This window comes from Petaurus breviceps, unplaced genomic scaffold (assembly GCF_028583685.1).
Source record: "Petaurus breviceps papuanus isolate PSGF00001 unplaced genomic scaffold, PetGlider_PUasm1.0 90510, whole genome shotgun sequence".
Lineage (NCBI taxonomy): Eukaryota > Metazoa > Chordata > Mammalia > Diprotodontia > Petauridae > Petaurus > Petaurus breviceps.
The window spans coordinates 4,007,312-4,027,276 of NW_027187267.1; the positions used below are offsets into that span (position 1 = coordinate 4,007,312).

The 19,965-nt window shown below is 39.1% G+C and overlaps 1 protein-coding gene across 11 annotated transcripts in view; it reads right to left on the reverse strand.

Moving 5' to 3' along the window:
- Positions 1-19,965, reverse strand: part of DCAF8 (DDB1 and CUL4 associated factor 8) — a 53,012-nt gene that overhangs the window by 25,568 nt on the left and 7,479 nt on the right. For 3 of the 11 annotated variants that reach the window (XM_069062888.1, XM_069062880.1, XM_069062881.1), the window contains exons 3-7: positions 19,328-19,392; positions 12,476-12,555; positions 9,354-10,033; positions 8,072-8,212; positions 4,204-4,298 (exon numbers count right to left, since the gene is read on the reverse strand). In XM_069062888.1, the coding sequence (XP_068918989.1) occupies positions 4,204-4,298; positions 8,072-8,212; positions 9,354-10,033; positions 12,476-12,524 (965 nt within the window). In that variant the 5' untranslated portion in view covers positions 12,525-12,555; positions 19,328-19,392. The remainder of the gene's footprint in view (positions 1-4,203; positions 4,299-8,071; positions 8,213-9,353; positions 10,034-12,475; positions 12,556-19,327; positions 19,393-19,965) is intronic. The other 8 variants (XM_069062890.1, XM_069062883.1, XM_069062886.1 and 5 more) reach the window with 4 other exon arrangements.

Sequence of the window (19,965 nt, forward strand, 5' to 3'; positions counted from 1 at the left end):
TAAGATCTCCTAGGCCTTTACCTACAAAATCCCTTAGAGAGGAAAAATTACAGACAGAGGGCTGAAACAAATCTTCTAGTCACTTCAATTATGGTTTTCAGACAAATGTCACTTTAAACCAGACTTATAAATGAGTATCAAAAAAATAACATGCCCTAACATTGTTTCCTAGCACGAGGAAGTAATTGAAGGGAAAACAGCATCCTTAACCATCCCTTGGAATCAAAATTGTGGTTTGTTTGTGGATTGCAAAGCTGACAAACCAGTCCTGGACATTATTCTGACTATACTACTGGAAAGGCTGTCTCCTTAGGGGGTATGAAAGCATGGGGCCAACCTCCCTGTCATCCTGGCCATGAAATTTTAGGGCTGGCCAATGATGTAGCATGTCCTTCTTCCCACAATATTTTATATAGGTGCAATAAGATTAAAGTGAACATAAAGGGCAGGGGAAAATCAATCACAAAAGGATAACATGAAGCCTGAGGACTATGTGGATAAGTTACAGGTTCAACGGCTTTAGCAGCTTAATGAGACTGCACATATATTGAACATATCAATCTTTTTTTAGCACTACTTGTCAGGTTCAATTCCTCCTCACTCAGGCAATCACCTTGAATCAGTGCTCAGACAGTGAGTACACAACAGTATCATGATTTTAAACAATTCTGATAAAAGCAAAAATGGAGGCTTAGTGGTCACCCAAATGTTTTATTCAACATAGATTGTCCTGCATTGGTGAAATATTCTCATTGTAAAACAGTGTAGAGGTTCAAAACTTGGACTAAAAAAAATGCCCAGATATAGTGTTACCTAATAGATTCAAGACACTGGAGGGCTAAGTTTCCATAATTTGTTCTAACTTAAACAAAGACTTGAGGAGGCTGGAAAGCATCTACATCACTGGTATTTGAACTCCAGAACTTAGAGCTCTACAACCAGTCAAAAAGGTGATATTACTAACCTGCTGGAGAATGTCAAAGTGTAAAGGCAAGGCAGAAAAATCAAATAACTGCAAAGGAGGATGAAGGGCTTTGTTTTTTGTTTTTCATCCTAAACTTTACTCATTTCTGGTGCCATGGAAACAGAAAGATATAATACAACCTTGACAACCAGTTTCTTTGCCAATAAGCGATTTTAAGTATCCACTCTGGATGGTCAGAGGCACCTAGTCTGGAACTTTTCTAAGACAACTCAGGAGATTTTATTTCAAAGCCTTTATATCTTTTTCTCTTAAGTAAGTTAGAAAGAGATATCATTGTACAGAATGGTACCCCTGACTAGTTTGGAACTCATAGGCAAATATTGCTATTTTTTCTTAGTGAGAAAATTCCTTCTTTGTCAGTTAATATGGATCAGGCTACCTAGAATGACTGAAATGCACAAAAAAGGTTGCCTACTCTCCCATGGTATTCAGTGATGGCAAAATGAATAATATGGATAGATAGGAGCTCTATCTGTGCTCTATCTACTACTGAATGATCACGAACAAGTCACACTTTCTATGCTTATTTTTTCACCACTCCAATAGAACACTTCCTTCTCCTGAAGGTCAATATGAAGAAAAGCACACTAAGTATATATACTAAGTGCTTTGAGTTCTCTGAAGCTACTTTAAAAATTATTAATCTAAGCATCAGAGAGAAGCAAAGTGGATCTGGGAGTCAGGAAGAATCCTACTTACTATTAATATGATCATAGACAAGTCATAATCTTTCTGAGCCTCAGTTTTCTTATCTATAAAGTGGGGATAGCAATGTGTGTAGTAAGGGGTGTGAGGCACAAATGAAGAAAACATTTAAATACCTAAGTGTGTCTGCAACATTCTTCATAAACTTAAAAGCATTACATAAATATGTTAACATTATTATTACATGGGAGCAAGTGGGATGATCCATAAGCGTAAGAGGCAATAAATTCAGTATGATTATTTTAAAATGACTAAGTTGAGAATATGGTCCAGCAGACAGGGCAAAAACTCACCAAGGTTCTTTTATGGGCAATCCATACCAAACTACACTCCCTTAGCTATAGGAATCCCTCCTCTCATAGAAAACAGCCTAACCACTTTATCTCTTTATTACAGAGTTCTTGATAATCACACTGACTACCAGGGATTCAAGCATCTTCCATAAGCAAATAAATTCCTTTGACTTTTCCCCTTGTGCCAAACCCGCATAATACTATCTTTAACCTAAGCAGATAACATATTACCAACCTAACTAAACAAGGTCAAAATAAAGCTGTTCACCTTCCCTCTTCTTCATATCCAGCTTTTCCGTAACAGTAGACAAAATCTACTTTTTCAACCCCTCAAACAACAAAGAACATCAGAACAGTCCTCTTTAGTATAAGGAGTATTCCCAACCTATGAATACAATACAGTAGGGTTTGATTACCCCACAGAATAGCAAAAGCATTCTAGATATCAAAGGATAGTGTAGAAGGGGAAAAAATACTGGAAATGGGAATCAGAAGACTTCAGTTCTTACCCTAGCTAGGTGACAAGGGGCAAGTCTTGGGCTGTTCTTCAAACAAGACACACCATCGCCTGACTAAGCATTTTTGCTGTCTGTCCCCCATGCCTGGAATTCCCTCTTTTCTCATCCCTATCTCCTGACCTTGCTAGCTTCCTTCAAGTGTCAGCTAAAATGCTATGTTCCCTCTCTTGATTATTTCTCATTTATCTTGTGTGTGTGTGTGTGTGTGTGTGTATACACATATATAGTTTGTACAAAGCTGTTTGCATATCATCTTCCCCCATTAGATTGTGAAGTTCCTTCAGGGGGACTCTGTTTTTCACCTTTCTTTTTTATCCTTGTTGCTTAGCAGAGTGCCTGGAACACTAACACTTGCTAACTCATTTTCTACGCTTCAGTCTTCTCATTTATAAAATTCTCATTTACAAAATTAATCTCACCCTAAAAATTTCTCTAAATCCAAGCTCTAATACATCATTACATTTCATACCTCATATACAGCCTACTTCCAAATCTTGCTCTTGTTTTATAATATTTCCTTTAATTAGTCATCCTTTAATCTCTATCCCTTCTGCCACTAGATTTAATATCTGTCCTGGGTGATCTCTTTACTAGGTTTTCTGCCTTAAGCATTTCATTCTATAATCTTCAAAACCATTTTCTCTAAAGATTTCTCTCACAGTCTCTACCATTTATTGTGGCCCTATAGTGATTTCCTGCTATCCTATGGATCAAAACTAAGACCCTTACCCAATTTTAAAGCTTTCCATCAGAGCTTAATGAAGTTCACACTATTTTCTATATTCTTACCCTTCTTTTCCCCTGTGGCAAACTGTTAAAGTCCCTTCATCAGGTCAATCTATCTTCAGCCCTCTACCAAGGTATACCAAATCTCTAAAATGAACTTCCCCCATTAAAGAGCCCAATACATTTGCTTCCCTTTTATCATTTAGGCAGCTCTGATCTTGAAATACCACCTGCTTCAATTCTCAGACCGAAAGGTAGGTGAATGTTCCCCACAGCACTATGTTACTTATACCCTAGAAACATCCTCTTATCTTCTGATCTCATTATTTTAATGTACAGTATACATACAATAGAATTCCTTGATAATGTTCATATTGAAACAAAATTAATACTCCTTTTAAAAGATAAACACATATCAGTCCTTTACTAAAGGCAAACATGTTAGGATATGAATTGATTGAAATCCAAATTTATATTTTAAAATGAGCTGTGTTTTTTCTATTATACTATATTTGTTTCAAGTTAACTACTGAACTATTGTTTATCCTTTCTTTACATTTTTGTAAACTCTCAGAGAGTAGGGCTTACCCAACAAAGCAGGTCTCCTACTTCTGGTAGATAAAGTGGCTGGCACCCAAGAAGAGGACAAAGGAATTGAAATCCATAGATAGGGCAATCTCAGGAGGAACAACCTCCTCCTTCTCCCTCACTATAAACAAAGTAGACTAAAAGATGTTTCAAAACTCCTTATCTCTGGCTAAGAAGAAGAAAAACAACAACAAAACAAGTAGGGGATTAAGGAGAACATAATAAAAAAGAAAAAATTAAAAGGAGAAACTACAGACTGCATAATCAGCAGAGAAGAATGCCACCTATTGTTGACATCTAGTACTGATTGAATGCAAATTCAGGCTCAACAGAGAACTCTGGAAAGCACCATTGTTCTCAGGCAAAGAGAAAGGCCAGGGATACTTACGATGCTGGTCGGTCTTGTCGGAGGTCAATGGTGAAGACAACGGCATCTTCACCAGCAGATAGGAAAGTACAAGGGGAGTCTGGCTCCAGGGCCAACTATGAAAGGCAAAAGAAGGATGATGTGTATATAAAGATCATAGTCAGAAGTTCATGCAGTGTATTACCCTATCTCTAGGCTAGAATGAACAGCACAAAATGTCACAAAACAAGAAATGTCTACTTGCTAAAGAGATAATTTAAGTGGGTTTTCCCTTGCATTGTGACAGATGGTTGGTTGATTGTATACAGAGAGATAGGTGGCCTACTTGATGTAATGGAATATAGAAACATGAATGGTGAGAGAATTAAGGAAATCAACAATGGCCCCCATTGGGGCTCCAGGTAGCACAGAGAGTAAGAGCACAGGCTCCAGTGTCAGGACAAACTGGGTATCAAATCTGGGTTCACACACTTAGCATCCACCCAGAAACACCTGGCCGTGTAACCTTGAGCAAGTTACTTAACCCCAATTGCTTAGGGGCACCCAGGTGGCTCAGTGAGTAAGAGCACTGGCTCCAGCGTTGGGATGACCTGGGGATCAAATCCGGCTCCAACACTTAGCACCACACCCAGAAATAACTGGCCATGTAACCTTGAGCAAGTTACTTAACCCTGATTGCTTTAAAAAAAAAAAAAACAATGGCCCCCATGACCCTTTCTCAAATGCACTCAGTTCAACAACTCAAAAGGAGCAAGGGTAGGGGTGCAGAAAGAGAGGGAAGATAGGCTAAGATTTACTCTCTTCATCTTACAAAGCTCAGGCAGTCAGGAATCAGGACAGATAATAGGCATTTCTCCTATTTTCGAATTTATCATAGCCAGATGTTATAGGAGTAACCCCTAAAAAGATGTCTGGATCTATAACCATCTACTTAGAATTTTGGTGAGAAAGATGGCAAAGTTCCTAATTTCGATGGCTGAAAAGATCATTGTGCTCATCCTGGGGTGTGATGGCTGTAGCCATTAACACGATCTTGCCATGACTGCCTGATCTGCATTCCTTGCTCTAAATATGGCTCCTGAAAACATAGTGCTATTTGTAAGCTGTGAACAGAAGTGGAACTCTCACATGTGATCAGTCAGCTACTTAAACCACAGTGCTATTGAGATATTCTGAATAACTGAGGAGAATGGAAAGTGTGGGAGACCCCTTAGATACAGTTAAGCATGGGGGCCAAACAAAATCATTCATATGATACACAGACACAACTCTGCTCTTGAAGATCTTTTCTTTCCATGAAAATAACGGTCATTCCCTCATTCTCTCCTCTTACCTCACAAAACTTAGGGCTGATGGAGAATAAGGAGGTACTCAGTTTTGCTTTGTAAGGAAAAGGGGGAATAGAGATGGGAAAGGGACTTAACTGAGTTACTGAGAGTCAAGGGAGGGTCAAAGAATTTCCAAGTTGGAAGGGATCTTCATGTAGTCCTACTCAGATTTTAAAAGAAATCCCTGTACATCATACCTGAAAAGGGATCTTCCAGTCTTTGTTGGGAGACCTGATTATTTTCCATGGTGTAGCCCATCCACTCTGGGAAAGTTCTAAATGTTAGGAAGTTTTTCTTTACAAGTCTAAATGTGCCTCTGCAATTTCTACCCACTACTTTTAGTTTTACCCTCTAAGGCCAAGAAAGAGTCTAAGTCTTCCATCTATGTGACAGCCCTTCATATACTTGAAAATAATTATCACATACCTGAAAATAATTATCACATACCTCTAAGGCTTCTCTTCTCAAGGTTAAACTTTCCCACCTCTTTCAAGCAATCCACAAGTGTTCCTTTATTATCTTGGATGCCCTTCCTCTGAACACTCAGATCCAAACACAATACTCTGGTATCAGGGATTTTTTTTTTTTTGCTTTTTACAGGGCAACTGGGGTTAAGTGACTTGCCCAAGGTCACACAGCTAGTTTTTGTGTTAACTGTCTGAGGTCGAATTTGAACTCGGGTCCTTCTGACTCCAGGGCCAGTGTTCTATTCACTGTACCACCTAGCTGCCCCAGGATAAGGGATTCTTAAGGTGAGGGTCTGTAAACCTTGGTTTTTTGTTCTGGCTTGTAAAAGCTATTATAATAGCTATTTTAATATAATTGGTTTCTGCTATAATCTTATGTATCTTATTTTATGGATTTAAAAACATTATTCTGAGGAATCCATCAGTTTCACCAACTGCCAAAGATGTCCATGACACCAAAACAGCTAAGAACCTAACTGGTATCTGATCAGGAAAGAGTAGGGAGGGACACTAATCGCTAGAAACTATACCTCTCTTAAAGTAACCTAAGAGTACAATAGCTTTTTTGGTTGCCACTTCCTGCTGTTTACTCATACTGGAAGCTCAGTCTTTTTCAGATAAATGTTATCTAGCCATTATTCCCTAATCTTATTCTTCTGAAGTCAATTTTTTTAACTTAAGTTTAAGATTATAATTTACCCCAATGCTATTTAATCTTATTTGAATAAGCCCAATATTCTAGCCCTTCGAAATATTTTTTTTTTTTTGCCTTTTGGAGGGCAATTGGGGTTAAGTAACTTGCCCAAGGTTACACAGCTAGTTTTTTTGTGTGGATGTTAAGTGTCTGAGGCTGGAACCAAACTGGAGCCGGTGCTTTTACTCACTGCGCCACCTAGCTGTCCCCCTTCAAAGTCTTGTGCTTGCTATCCCTCAGCTTTGTGTCCTGAAAAATATACCATCTATGCCTTTAGCCAAGTCTTTGATAAAAATGTTAGACAGTATAGAGTCACAGTTTCCTATAGCACTCTACTGAACACCTCTTTCCAAAGTGACATAGAACCATTAATGACTTCCCTTGGGTATGACACATTCAACCAATCTTGAATCAACTGAATTAAACTATCATCTAACTCACTCTCTCCACCTTTTCTAAAACATGCATAAGACTTTGTTAAATGTTTTACTAAAATCTAGGCAAATTACATTTATAGTATTGCCCCAATATAACAGGCTTATGTAAAAAGGAAATGAGATGCTATTTTGGGATGACCCAGTCTTAATGAAGCCATGCTGGCTCTCTGTGATCATCTTTTATTTTTTTCCCTAGAGGTTCACTATCTTTCTATATTATTAAAGTGTAATAACACATATTTAGAATTGTGCCAGGAATCAAAGTCAAGTTCACTACAGCATAGCTTAAATATGCTATTCTCTTCCATTTTTTAAAATCAAGACAATTTATCCTTGTTTCCATTCCTTTATTCCTTTCTTTAATCCTCCTTTATCTTCCCCTAATAAAGTTTTTTAACCTCTTTTGGCTATCCTTTCTTTTCCTCACCAGGAAAGCATTTAGCCCTTTCAACTGTACTTTCACATGATCAGCAATCCTTTTGTACTTATCTTTCAATCTTTCATCTATCCTGGTTTCCATCCTCTGCAAATGGCTTCCAAAAATATAAATTGGCTAGCGAATTCCTTTTGTATCCATAGCAGTATCTTTAAACAACTACCCATTTTTCTCCTCCTGAGAATTCTCTTTTTGTCTCTAGAATTTTATTCTTGAGAGCTTCTCATCCCTCCTGGGCTGACTATGGAATTTTAGTTCATGGAATCCTGCCTTTCTTTCCTCTGAATTTGCTCACCAAAAATCTAAAATGAACACAAGAATACTTTTAGCTTTCTTCTCTTCCTATCACAAGCTCAAATACTAATGGTCACTTCCCCCCAAAGTATCCATCATTTTCTATAACAGCACCTAGTTCTTTCTTGTTGGGAAGGATCAGCTTTAAAACAGAATTTCTCCTTATTTTTTCCTCCAACTTCTTAAGGATGAAATTATCATTAAGGCAAGACTGTGGAGGGCTAGAAGGTTACCTTATGGGAGGCTCCCTTGTGCTGGGCAACACGCTTGGTGTTCTTGCAGCACTGTGTGGCAGACAGCTCTGCTACCCGCACCTGCCCATCACGGGCACACATGGCAAGAGTTGAATCACCACTGTTGGGAAGGAACTTGGCCTAGATCATGTAGGATAGGAAAAGGAACAAAAAGGAAATCAACTTATTAGGGTGGGGCAAGTCATGACAATGGCCCTAGCAGGCTCTTTTTATGCAGTAGATGAATGAACTATATCTACCTACCAACTGAGAGCTAAGCTCTCCTCCTCATATTGCTGGCTATCACAAAATTACTTCTTTTTACAGTTTAGAAGGATAAAGACAAAGGAAAATGGAAGAGGTGGGGCTTCCCTTAAAGATAAGAAGTGAGTAAGTCACCTGTTCCAGAGTGCTGGATTATTACATAATGATAAAAGTGCTTAAATAAACTGAGGAACAGGTTTATGGTAGGAATAAAGGAGAAAATAGGGTGTGAGAGAATTAAGAAATACAGCAGGGGTGGCCAGGTAGCACAGCAAGTAAGAGCACTGGCTCCAGTGTCAGGATGAACTGGGGATCGAATCCCGGGCTCAGACACTTAGCACCCACTCTGAAACACCTGGCCGTGTAACCTTGAGCAAGTTACTTAACCCCAATTGCTTAGGGACAGCCAGGTGGCTCAGTGAGAAAGAGCACCAGCTCCAGTGTCAGGATGACTGGGGGATCAAATCTGATACTCAGCACCACACCCAGAAATAACTGGCCGTGTAACCTTGGGCAAGTTACTTAACCCCGATTGCTTTAAAAAAAAAAAAGAAATACAGCAGGGAAAGAGGGAAAATCTAAATTCTTTTCTTGATTCTGAAATAAATTTCCAAGGAGAAAATAACCTGGTAGGTGAGTGGTTAGGCAAGAAAGATAATGCCTGGGGACAGTAATACCACTCATGCATTTTGGGGATAGTGGACAAATATCCTGGGGATCTATGTATACCTAATATGTTCATTATGAATTCCAAGCACTCTTGTATATGAGGTCTCCCATGATTACCAAATACAGGACAAAGGGAAGGGAGTTTCCTCACAAGGTCACTCTTTACCTGAAATTTCAAAACTTTTGCTATATTAGAACCAATTTCATCTTACTGTAGAGTCAAATGCAGGGCCTAGGAAGGCCTACCAAGATAATAAGTGAAAACTCTAGCTTTAATTTCCAACTGATATGGAGAATTACATACTATTTCCTTCTCTGATGCTGGTACCATAATGTTCCCCTCATTTACCTGGAAGACATTGCTTTTGTGGCCACTCTCAAAATCCAATACAGGTCGCCTCCGAACCCAATCCCACACCACCACCTTGAGGTCATCGCTGCCACTGGCCAGCCAGGTGCCACGCTGGTTAAAGTGCAGGGTGTTGACACAACCAGTGTGGCCCTCCAGCCCATGCTGCAGGCGAAAGCGCTGCACAAAGACTCGTGCTCCACAAGCTTCATACACAAAACGAGCACTTGAGCCCAGCTCCCTCTCTCTCAGAGCTGGAAGGGCTTGCCAGCGGGGCCGGGGCAAAGCTGATGTCTCTGAGGCCACCCAGTCCTCAAGGGCTCGTTCATCATCTGATGAGTCCTGTTCACGATTGGCCCGTTTGCGTTGAACTCGGCGCCGAGGCTGCTCTTCTTCCTCTTCTTCTTCTTCCTCCTCTTCCTCCTCCTCTGAGCGGTCATGAACCCGGTTTTCATCATTAATGGAATAGTGGCCAGTGTCCTCCATGCTATCAGAGTCCTTATCTTCACCTGAGCTCTCTGTGTCTGTGCCTCGGCTTTCTGTGCTGGTGCGGTTGGGGCCACCCCCGTCATCCCCAGTTAGGCTCAGGCTTAGGTCTGAAGCCTCCACCTCAATGCCTGAGGATGTTTCTCTCCCCTCTTCTGTCCCAGACATTTCCTCTGGACTGCTGGATAAGCTTCCTATGTAGGAGAGGGAGGAGTACAAAAGATATCTTGTAAGGAGTCAACAGGGGCCACAGCTTCAGTTCAGGAAATCCTAACAATGGACTCAGGAACCTAGTTTGGCACTCTCATACCACGAGCTTAAGAATTGCAACTTCTTAAAGAAAGACTTCAAATCTGTGAGGTTGGTGTGAATTTCATCATGACCACTTGGACTAAGTGGAGGGTTCAAAAGAGAATAAGTGACAGAAGCCACACCTGAACTCAGATATGCCAATTCTGAACCCAACACTCTCCCTTATGCCAACAGATGGGCCCACACCATAAGCACTCTGACAAAGATGGGTGCATAAATGGCTGACCAAGAATCCTGAGGAATACTTGGCACATCTCCTCAGGGCCGTACTGCATGGGTATTGATTGGCTCTACCTGGCACATTGCTAACAAAGACAATAAAAAATAACCTCATACAGTCTTAAGTATAATAAAGCAGATCTCTTCATCAAGAGCTGGTTTACCATTCCTCTTAGGTAAGGGAAGAGAACAGCTCAATTGAAGTTTTCTGATTACCGAATAGGGAGCTGTACTAACTCCTAATTAAGGAAATCACCACCATCTTCTTTTTCCTATATTTCCCTATCTCCTGCTATGACGTTTCTTGTCCACTTCCACCATCCCCCTATTTACCACTCAAAGAAAATCCAATAAGTAATCTGACTTACATGGGCATACATAAGACAGGAGCAAGCAATAAAGATGAGTGAGGAAAAGTATGCATTCTTTCATTCTGTTAGTACTTGTTCTCTTAGTTCACTATACATGGTGAAATAACTGGATCATGTTGGTAGATTAAATTTCTGGGAAATAGACAATGCATGATCCCAACTTATTCCAATCAAGTACTTAGAAAGTATACAAAACATCAATACCTCTACAACTTCTAACCTAAGGCCCAGACGGGAAGAAAACAGAGAGAAAGACAGATGAGAATAGGAATGGGCTTAAGTTCATCCCTGAAGTCACAAAGAGAGCTTCATGTACAGGTTCATAGCCTACTTTCACTTGGTTGTGGGTCTTGCCCCAAGAATCACATAACCACAACCAAAAGTTGCCAAGAATGGCAAAGTTTTTCAGAACAACCTCCCAATCTGGACCAAGAACTTGAACCTGATGTGAGGTCCCATCTTACTAATGTCTTAAAGGATTTGGAACAGTGAGTAGAGTACAAACAAAAAATTACTTAGCAAGGACCAGTGTGCTCTGTAGTTAATTCAGTTCCTTTCAATGGTAAATAGGGTGATGGTGGAAGTGGACAAGAACATCCTAACAGGTTTACAGACATTGAAGGCCAAATAAGATGGCAGAACCTTTTGCGTCCTGTTGTTATTAATGATTAATGAAAATTCAGACACAAATCTGAATTCCACTGGAGCCTTAGCACCTCTTAGTTGAGGCCCTCAGTAATCATAACAATTCAACATGAATCCATTGCCATAAATGTACTACAGCTTCAAACTTCTCTGCAACCTCAAGCCTCACATTACTTAAATCTAGTGAGATGATCTCACCCCACCTTCTCTTAGAAGTTAAATGGAAGCAGAAAAATAGCTCAAAGGAACAAGAAGCAGAACCAAAGTCAGTCATAGCCACCCTTCTTTAGCTTATACTTCACCCCCTTTACACAAAGCAAAGGAAATGGAATTTGGCCAGTACACTTGGACTGTACAGTGTGAGACATGCTGGAATCTGTCTCCTCCATTTGAAGAAGCTTTCTCTATACAAGTCTACTAGGCTTGCCCAGGCAGCTACCACAAACTTGTCAGCAAGAGTCTATTCTGATCATCTACAGGGTATGGACTTAAGCAGTGCCACAGGCATAAGAATTTTATGGTGTTCTGTTTTCAACTTTGCCTGGTGCCCAGTGCTTTACAAACTGGTGGCATTGACCTTGAAAAAAGAAATTGTTTCCATTGCCTAGGTTTGTAACTTCACCTCCTTTTATCTCACTGAGTGGTTTGTGTTCTGGGATGAAAAAGAATTCCCCAGTGTCATTAATAACCCCCAACCTCCCAACAAAGATCCCCTAGTTCCCCACCACTGAAGGGATGTTCTATTACTTGTTTAACTTCATCATCTAAGTTTACCTGTTCCCATATTCTCCCATAACTTTTTAGGAGTCCAGAAATAAGTCCTTTGGCCTCTTAAAAGAGTTTTTATGTTCTCAACACTTTCTGAGATACTCAGATAACAACTGAAGAATAAATAGAAAATAAAGTTCTTGAAAGATGTTTCCTGTATTCAAAACAACTTGAGATCAGCTCACTTTAAGGAAAAATTATCTGCACTCTGTTACTCAAGAGAACTAAGACATCTCTAGGGTGAATTTAAATTCTTCCAATAACTGTCCACAAAGCCCCAGTGATAGCAAAGAACGTTTTCTTTCTTCCTTGGCACCTTACCATTCGCAAGGTCTGTTTTGCCATCTGTGCTGTTCCCTTTACCAGACATCTTGAGTTGTATTTGTTGTAGCCAGCCTGAACTTAAGAGAAGGAAATGTAACAATTAGGCAACAATCAACCCTAGGGAGGATAGAAGAGAATCAAAGAGGTACAACAATCTTTGTCATATTTGGGGAAAAAAATTTTTTGGGGGCGTACTTAACAAGGCTTCTCAGACAAAATATACAGCCTAGGCTTTCTTGGTCCAGACCCAGAAAAATGGACAGATCTTTGGTGGGGATAATCATCATTTCTTTGTCTTGCTCACTGAGTAACTGCTTGTCTTTGAAATGAAGGAAAAGAAAACTGAAATAGAATCTGGAATGATGGACAAAAGCAAATGACAGGTAGTGCCAACAGAGAGACCTAAGTTAATGAAAAATAATAGCTTCTGGATTTGCCTCTTGACTCTAAGAATCATTTGTTATAAAAACTAGTCAAACATAACCACAAGACTCGGTAAAATGCTCATGTTCACATGTGAGAATCAAGTTAGATTTGGAAATTCATTTTATACACGAAGTAATTCAGGTTCTTGTAGGCAGAAAACTGGATCTTTGTATTCTACTCAAATGGCTGGTTCCTAGTCCATTACAAGCATTAAGTTATTAGTTGATAAGTGAAGGAGACTTAGGTAAGAGGAAGATCAGAGCTGGAATTAGAACCTCAGGGCTCGAGATCAGAGTGTGAAAGAATAACCATATCTCTGGGGGTCTAATTAGAGTAATGAAACAGAAAGCAAAGAAAGAAAAAGTAAGTTTTTGAATAATAATGGCCAACATTTCAATAAATTCTCTCATCTAATCCCATTTTCCTTAGCTCATTCTGTATGACAGCAGTAATAAATTTTTATCAAAACAATACCCAACTTTGGTCTACCTAAGGGTAAAAGATACCTGTTTGTTTTTTTCTTTTACATCACTGCAACTCTAGGCATAATCCTCTCATTCTCTGGGCCTCACTCCCACCTCCCAAAAGACCCATAAAAAGCAGAGAATACTACATGTTCAGATCAGAATTGTTAAAAAGCCCTTTCAGTGCCTTGGACAAAAGGCACTGGAGAAAAACAAAGTGTGATTATGACCCTGGTCCCTGTCCCCAGGCACAGTAGCCTGTGATCTTTCAACAGCCCTTTCATTCCCATCACAATCATTCTAGAAGCAGCCCCATCCTTACCATTAACCCCACCCCCATTCTTCTAAGTAGCTTCCCAAAATGTTCTCCAAGAGACAGCTGCCAAAAGATTACTTATAGTTGGGGAGAGAAAATATATTCAATGACAAGACCAATGTTGAGTTTGAAGGATACCTGAAGTCTGTTTATTGAAATAATGCAAAAAGAAAGCAGATTTCTAGAGGCATAGAAGGAAAAATATCACACATAGAGAATAGAAGAGTGTTTTGCAATGTGTTCTGATTTCTTCCCCTCCCTTCCATGCCTGTATTTTTTTAAACTGTCCTTAACACTACATGTGCCTTGCCCCCACCCCAAGAGCCCTGTTTAATGTTGTGCAGCACCTTTCCCCTATATTCTGGGTTTTACGCCTCCTTTCATCAGATAAAATATTCCAAAAAAGTAGGGAGAGAATACCCCATTTTGGAAGAGACAAAATTGAGCTATGAAACAGAAAGATGTTTACCTAAGCTAACATGGCAAATTGAAAGTAAAGTTGGCAATTAAATTCAAATTCTACAATCCTTATCAGTTTCCTAGTCAAAAATTAAATAAACCTGGAGTTGGAAGTGACCTAAAAGGTCATCTAAGTCCAACTTATACCTAAGCAAAATCTCCTCTACATCTCCAACCTATTAAGTCAGAATTATGCCTTGGTTCCTATATTTCTCTATCATACCAACCCACTACAATCTCTAAGAAGAAACAAATGAAGCCCTAAAGTCAGATCCCACTTAGCACCTCTGAGAGGACTGAACTTCAACTTCAGGTCCTCCTTGCTCACATAGAAAAATTATGTAGTTTCAATATTGACAGATCACTCAAAGGTAAAGAATATTGGTAATAGATATATATCCCTTATGACTGCCTCTCAAATCCAGTGGCTTCTTCTAATGTCCTTCTTGACCCCCCCTGCAGCATTTAATACTATTTACCACCCTATCCTGAACACTCTGATCTCTCTTGGCTCCTAAGACAGAACTTTTCTGGTACTCTAGCTAACTCCCTACTCTTTCTCCCCTATTGGCTCCTCAACCTCTTCCTAACACCTTAATGCTGGCATTCCCCAAGATTATTAATCTTCTCTTTTCTGTATCCTGATACTAGGAAATTTCATTAACTCCCAATATTTTAACTGATACAGATGAATATTAACTATTTAACCCTGACCTATATTTCCACCTGCCTCCAGGACATTTCAACCACTCTAGAAGCATTCTATAAGCACCAATGATGTACCAGGCCCTTAGATTAAAATGAGACAGTCTCTGCCCTCAAGCACATATTTTATCTCGAGAGAAAAGAAGAGGTACTAGATAGGTGATTTCACTGATATAGAGAGCTCCCAGCAAAATCCCTCTACCAAAGCAGGTTGTACAATTTCGTCTTAAGAGTTGCCTAGGTTCAGGGACTTGTTCTGGGTCACACAGCCAGGATGGCTCAGAGGTAGAATTTGAACCAAGTCCTCAACCAGATGTTAAGGCCAGCCTCTTCTCTATCTACACCATCCTGCCCGACAGCTGTAAGTATATACAAAACATATACAAAATAAATATAAGACAGTTTGAGGAGGGAATGCACTACTAGCTGCTGGAGGAAATGAATAAAAGTTTTATGCAGGAATCAGCACCCGAATGAGTCTTAAAAGAAATAAAGGATTCTAAGAAGTGAGAGTACATTTCAGGCACAGGAGAAAACCAGTGCAAAGGCACAGAGATAGGAGACAGAATGTCCTGGAGAAGAGCAAGAAAGTCCATTTAGCTGGACTATAGGATGTAAGAAGTGGTATAATATAGGAGACTAGAAAGATATGTTGGTGCCAGGTTAGGAAGGGTATAAATGACTAAACAGAATAAGTCATATTTTTTCTAGAGGCATCAGAAAGCCACTAGAATTTAATAAGCCAGAAAATGACACAGTAAGACTTGTACTGAAGGAAAATCACTTTGGAGGCTGTGTAGAGAATAGCCTGGAGTAAGAAAAGACAAGTGGTAGTCTGAAAGTTCTGCTGATACCTCAATTCAACCCATAGTTGTCTTTAAGTATAACAAGGGCTGTCATATGGAAAGATTAGACTTGTTCTGCCTAACTCCAAAGGACAGAATCAGAAGCAATGTGTAGTAGCCAAAATGAGGCAAGCTTAGGTTTAACATAATGAAAAACTTTCTAACCCTTGTACTTTCCAAAAGTAGAGTAGCCTGCTTGGGTAGTAGGATCCTCTCATTGGAGGTCTTTATGAAAAGGCATGAACAGCTGAATCAGAAGGCATTCTTTCTAAGGTATGCATTGGAATAGATAGCAACTAAGGTTCCTTCAAACTCTGAATTTTTGTGATTCAGTTGTTTCCCTGTTCTCATTACTATTCCTCTGGGGTCATTCTGGCTTAGATGGCAAGGGAGTGTGCCAAAAGCCCAATTTCATACCCAATGACAAATATTGTTTAAGCAGTCATAAAGCTAGGCTTGCTTTAAGTAAATTAGTCCATGTCCTCGTAGGAAGAGATCCCTGATAAAAAGAATTGATAGAATTAACTGCTGAAGGCAAAATTGGGGAGAAAGACGAGAGCAAAGAGAGAATCCAGTGAGTGATTAACATTTGCTTACTAGATAGTTGGATAATTTCAAGACAAAACCTTTCTGTCTGGGATCATCTAAAGATCAAGACCACCAAAAATGGGAAGAATTGATTATGTAGTCTCCAGTGTTGCTTTTTAGGCATTAGAGTTTGGCAGAATTAGCAAGGAATTGGGCATTAAAAGTCCTGATTTCAAGTACAAGTTCCACCAGGGATGTAAATTTGAGCCTTTCAGCAGGACCTCAATTTCCTTTTGGGATCAAAGCCCTAGATAAAACAGTAGTGCTATAGAAAGACAATAAAAAGGCAAACCTTATCTTTGGAATAGGTAGTTATAATTCAGACACAAAGAAACATAAATTTCAGGCTTGAAATTATAGAATGTTTATTTACATAGTGCATTAGCATTTACAAAGCACTTTGTATCCATTATCTCCTTTGATATTTGTAGCAACAGTATGCAGCAGACACTATGGAACATTACATCTCCATTTTATGGAAGAGTATGAAGTATTATATTCCCATTAGAGAGATGACAAAACTGACCCAGAGAGGTTAAGCCAAGGTCATATGCTGGCAGTTGGTGGAAGTAGGCATGGAATTCAGAGCTTTTGATTCTAGTGCTCTTTCCACTAGGCCCCAGTGCCTTTCAAAACAAAAAAGAAACCTAAAACCAACTAACAACTAGGGCTATAGGGTTCAGAGAGAAACTAATTGCTTGAATTGGAAGCAGGCCAATATGCTGTATTTGTGCTTCTGAACTCTTACAGAACTACCATGCAACACAATCCTAGTTTCTAATGTCCAGCTAAAAATCACACTTGCCCAAATACACTGTTCCCTCCTAAAACTTTTATTCCATTTCTAGTAATATCCAGGTTCACCTTGAACATCTTCCATGTTAACACCAACTAATGCCAATCATGCCAGTTTTTTGGAAGAGCTCCAGAGCTCAATGCTTCAGGTAACTGGGAAGTTTAATTAGATTAACTCTACTGTGTATGTTCTAAAAATAACCTCCACCAAATTGAAAAGTAACTAGTAAACTGTTAGGGGAAAAATAAAATCAGAGGCCATTTTAATATCTATTTTAAAGATTGCCAGTCACCCTGACATCACATGTCTTAATAAACCAGAGCTTTCAAACATTAACCAACATATGACAAAACATTAACTAAAGCCAAGGATAGGCAGAAAACAAAGTACAAGGAAAGAAGATTCATTCGAGCATAGTCATCAAGCCATCTCTCATTCAAAAGCACAGGGATTACTTTCTTGTACTGACAGCAACAAGAGAGATCAGTACAAGAAACCATGTTAAGGTAGGGTCAGGTAAAATTCAACAACTGAAAACTTACAACTAACAAGACTAAAAAGCTTAATGGGAGGTGACCAAGGTAAACCTGCATGCTACAACGATCAAAAAAGTCAGAACCTAGGTCTTCACATCTGGGATAAAGAAGCCAGGAGAATTTCTATTTCAACAGAAGCCTCCATTCAGTCCAATCAGAAGCCCTACTAAGGCTCAATATACCCCTCAATGTTGAACTGCCAGAAGTGGTGGTACAAAGTTGTAATCCCTAATGTCAGGGAGGCTGAGGCTGGTGGATTACTTAAAACTCAAAAGTTCTCAAATTAAGAAGGACTAAACCCAGCATCGATATAATGAGTCCCCCAATGCTGGAGGACAACCAGGCTGTCCTTCAGGCTGTTGCTTGAAGGGCAAATTGGCCCAGGTTAGAAAAAGAGAGTAAGTCCAAAAGTCCAAGGAAATAAGTATTGGAATCAAGTCCACAAATGATCACTCAGCTTCTAGCCTGGGTAAGAGACAAAGACTCTTTCTCAAATGGTAAAAAAAAAAATGTAAAAAAGCAAAAAACACCAAATGTCTGTTGAATTAAATTTCAGATCTAGGATTCACACACTAAATGGCCTGATAGTCTTTCCATTAGTTTCAACAGATACAAATATCAAGAAATTAATGTTGCCCTTGATAACATCATTAAGATAACTCAATTCCCAACCCTGATCTTCTACCCCTGATGCATACACACAATAAATCAATCCAATCTCTATGATCTGCAATATTCTCAGCATTCCCTAGTTCAGCCTTGCCCAACACTCCACCATTCTGGATTACCTGGTAGTTTAAAAAGAATCTAAATGATAGAAAACTTTGTAATTTGCTCTAAAAATCAAAGGGTGAAAGAAGAAGAGACTTCAATTATTAATAAGATAGGAATCTGAAAGCCATTCAGTGTCTGGATTCTTCTAGGAAGGTAGATATCTTATACCGTTGAAGGCTGAACAGCTATTTGTGGCTTATCTTCATCCAAAGTCCAAATCCGCTTTTTTGTCATAGGCCCCACATTCCATCTGGAATCAACCAGTCCTCCCTTTCCGGCAGCCCTAACTTTTGTTTTGTAGCAGAACTGATTCATTTAAAATCTACTCTTCTCATCATTTTGTCTTCATCATGATCAAAATCACAACTTCTAAGGAATGCTACCAAGGCTAAACAGTAAACAGTTGCTAAGTAAGACAAAACCTTTATACAGCAATTCTGATGGGGTGACCCAAGTGTTATTTTAAAATATTCTATTGAGAGAGTTGGCCCCTCTGTTCAGAACAGCAATCTAAAGTTTTAATTCATATTAAGAGTTCTAGAGAGAGAAAAAAACCTATACCTATCACCTGCTAGAATAGAAAGGCAGAAAAAAAGAATTCTGACTGTTAAGAAATTAGGGAAACTAAGCAGACTGTTCTACCATAAATACCACAATAGTACATCAACTATGTGATTTTAGATTCAATCAAATGATAGGCTTTTACCACCCCCCAGTGGTCCAAGTGTATACCCACAGATTATTTCCCCAAGAAACTATTTCAGGCATTAGGTCTGGATGGGGACTTTTTTCCTCTTAAAAAAAAAAAAAAAGAAATCAAAATTTCACAATTCTTTGACAATCATTTTTCTTCAAAAATTAAAAAAAAAATTCAAACTACATTGAGACTTAAAAGAATTTCATGGTGGGTTTCCTCCACCATTCCCACTCCCACCCCTACCTTATTCTCTGGCTGTTTGGGATCTTGAATGTATTCTTCCAGACTTCACATAAATTATATATGTTCTAAGAGAAAAAAAAAAAGGTAGCTCTTTCAATTTATCTCTTTTACAATATGGGCCTATTTCTAGATTTCTATCTATTGGTATCATACTAGGTCGCCTACAGTAGACTGTATTACTCCAAAGCTTAGTCCTCCAAGCATTACACTCAACACTAAACATAAGCAAAGTCTAAAGAAAATGCTGGTGCCAGATTCAGAACTGCCATTAAAATCTCCAGAAAGCTTTGCTGAGATATTCATGGAAAATTTTAAACTTTCTTGAAACTTGGAGTAAAGAATTTTCTTCATGGGGTCCACCATATTTATCCATCACTTCTGTTTTCTCCAAGTTCCTCTTTTTACTCTTGAAGATATATAATATACCCAAGATGGAGGCCATTAAAGCATTGTCCCAGTAAGAACCCCTATAGATAATTATCTATTAATCCAAAATGAGTTAAAGAATGAAATAAGAAATGGAGTCTATTACTATGTCGATTACAAGAAACACATTCAGTACCAATCATACAGTCAAATCAAACTCTGTGTGTGTGTGTGTGTGTGTGTGTGTGTGTGTGTGTGTGTGTGTGTGTGTG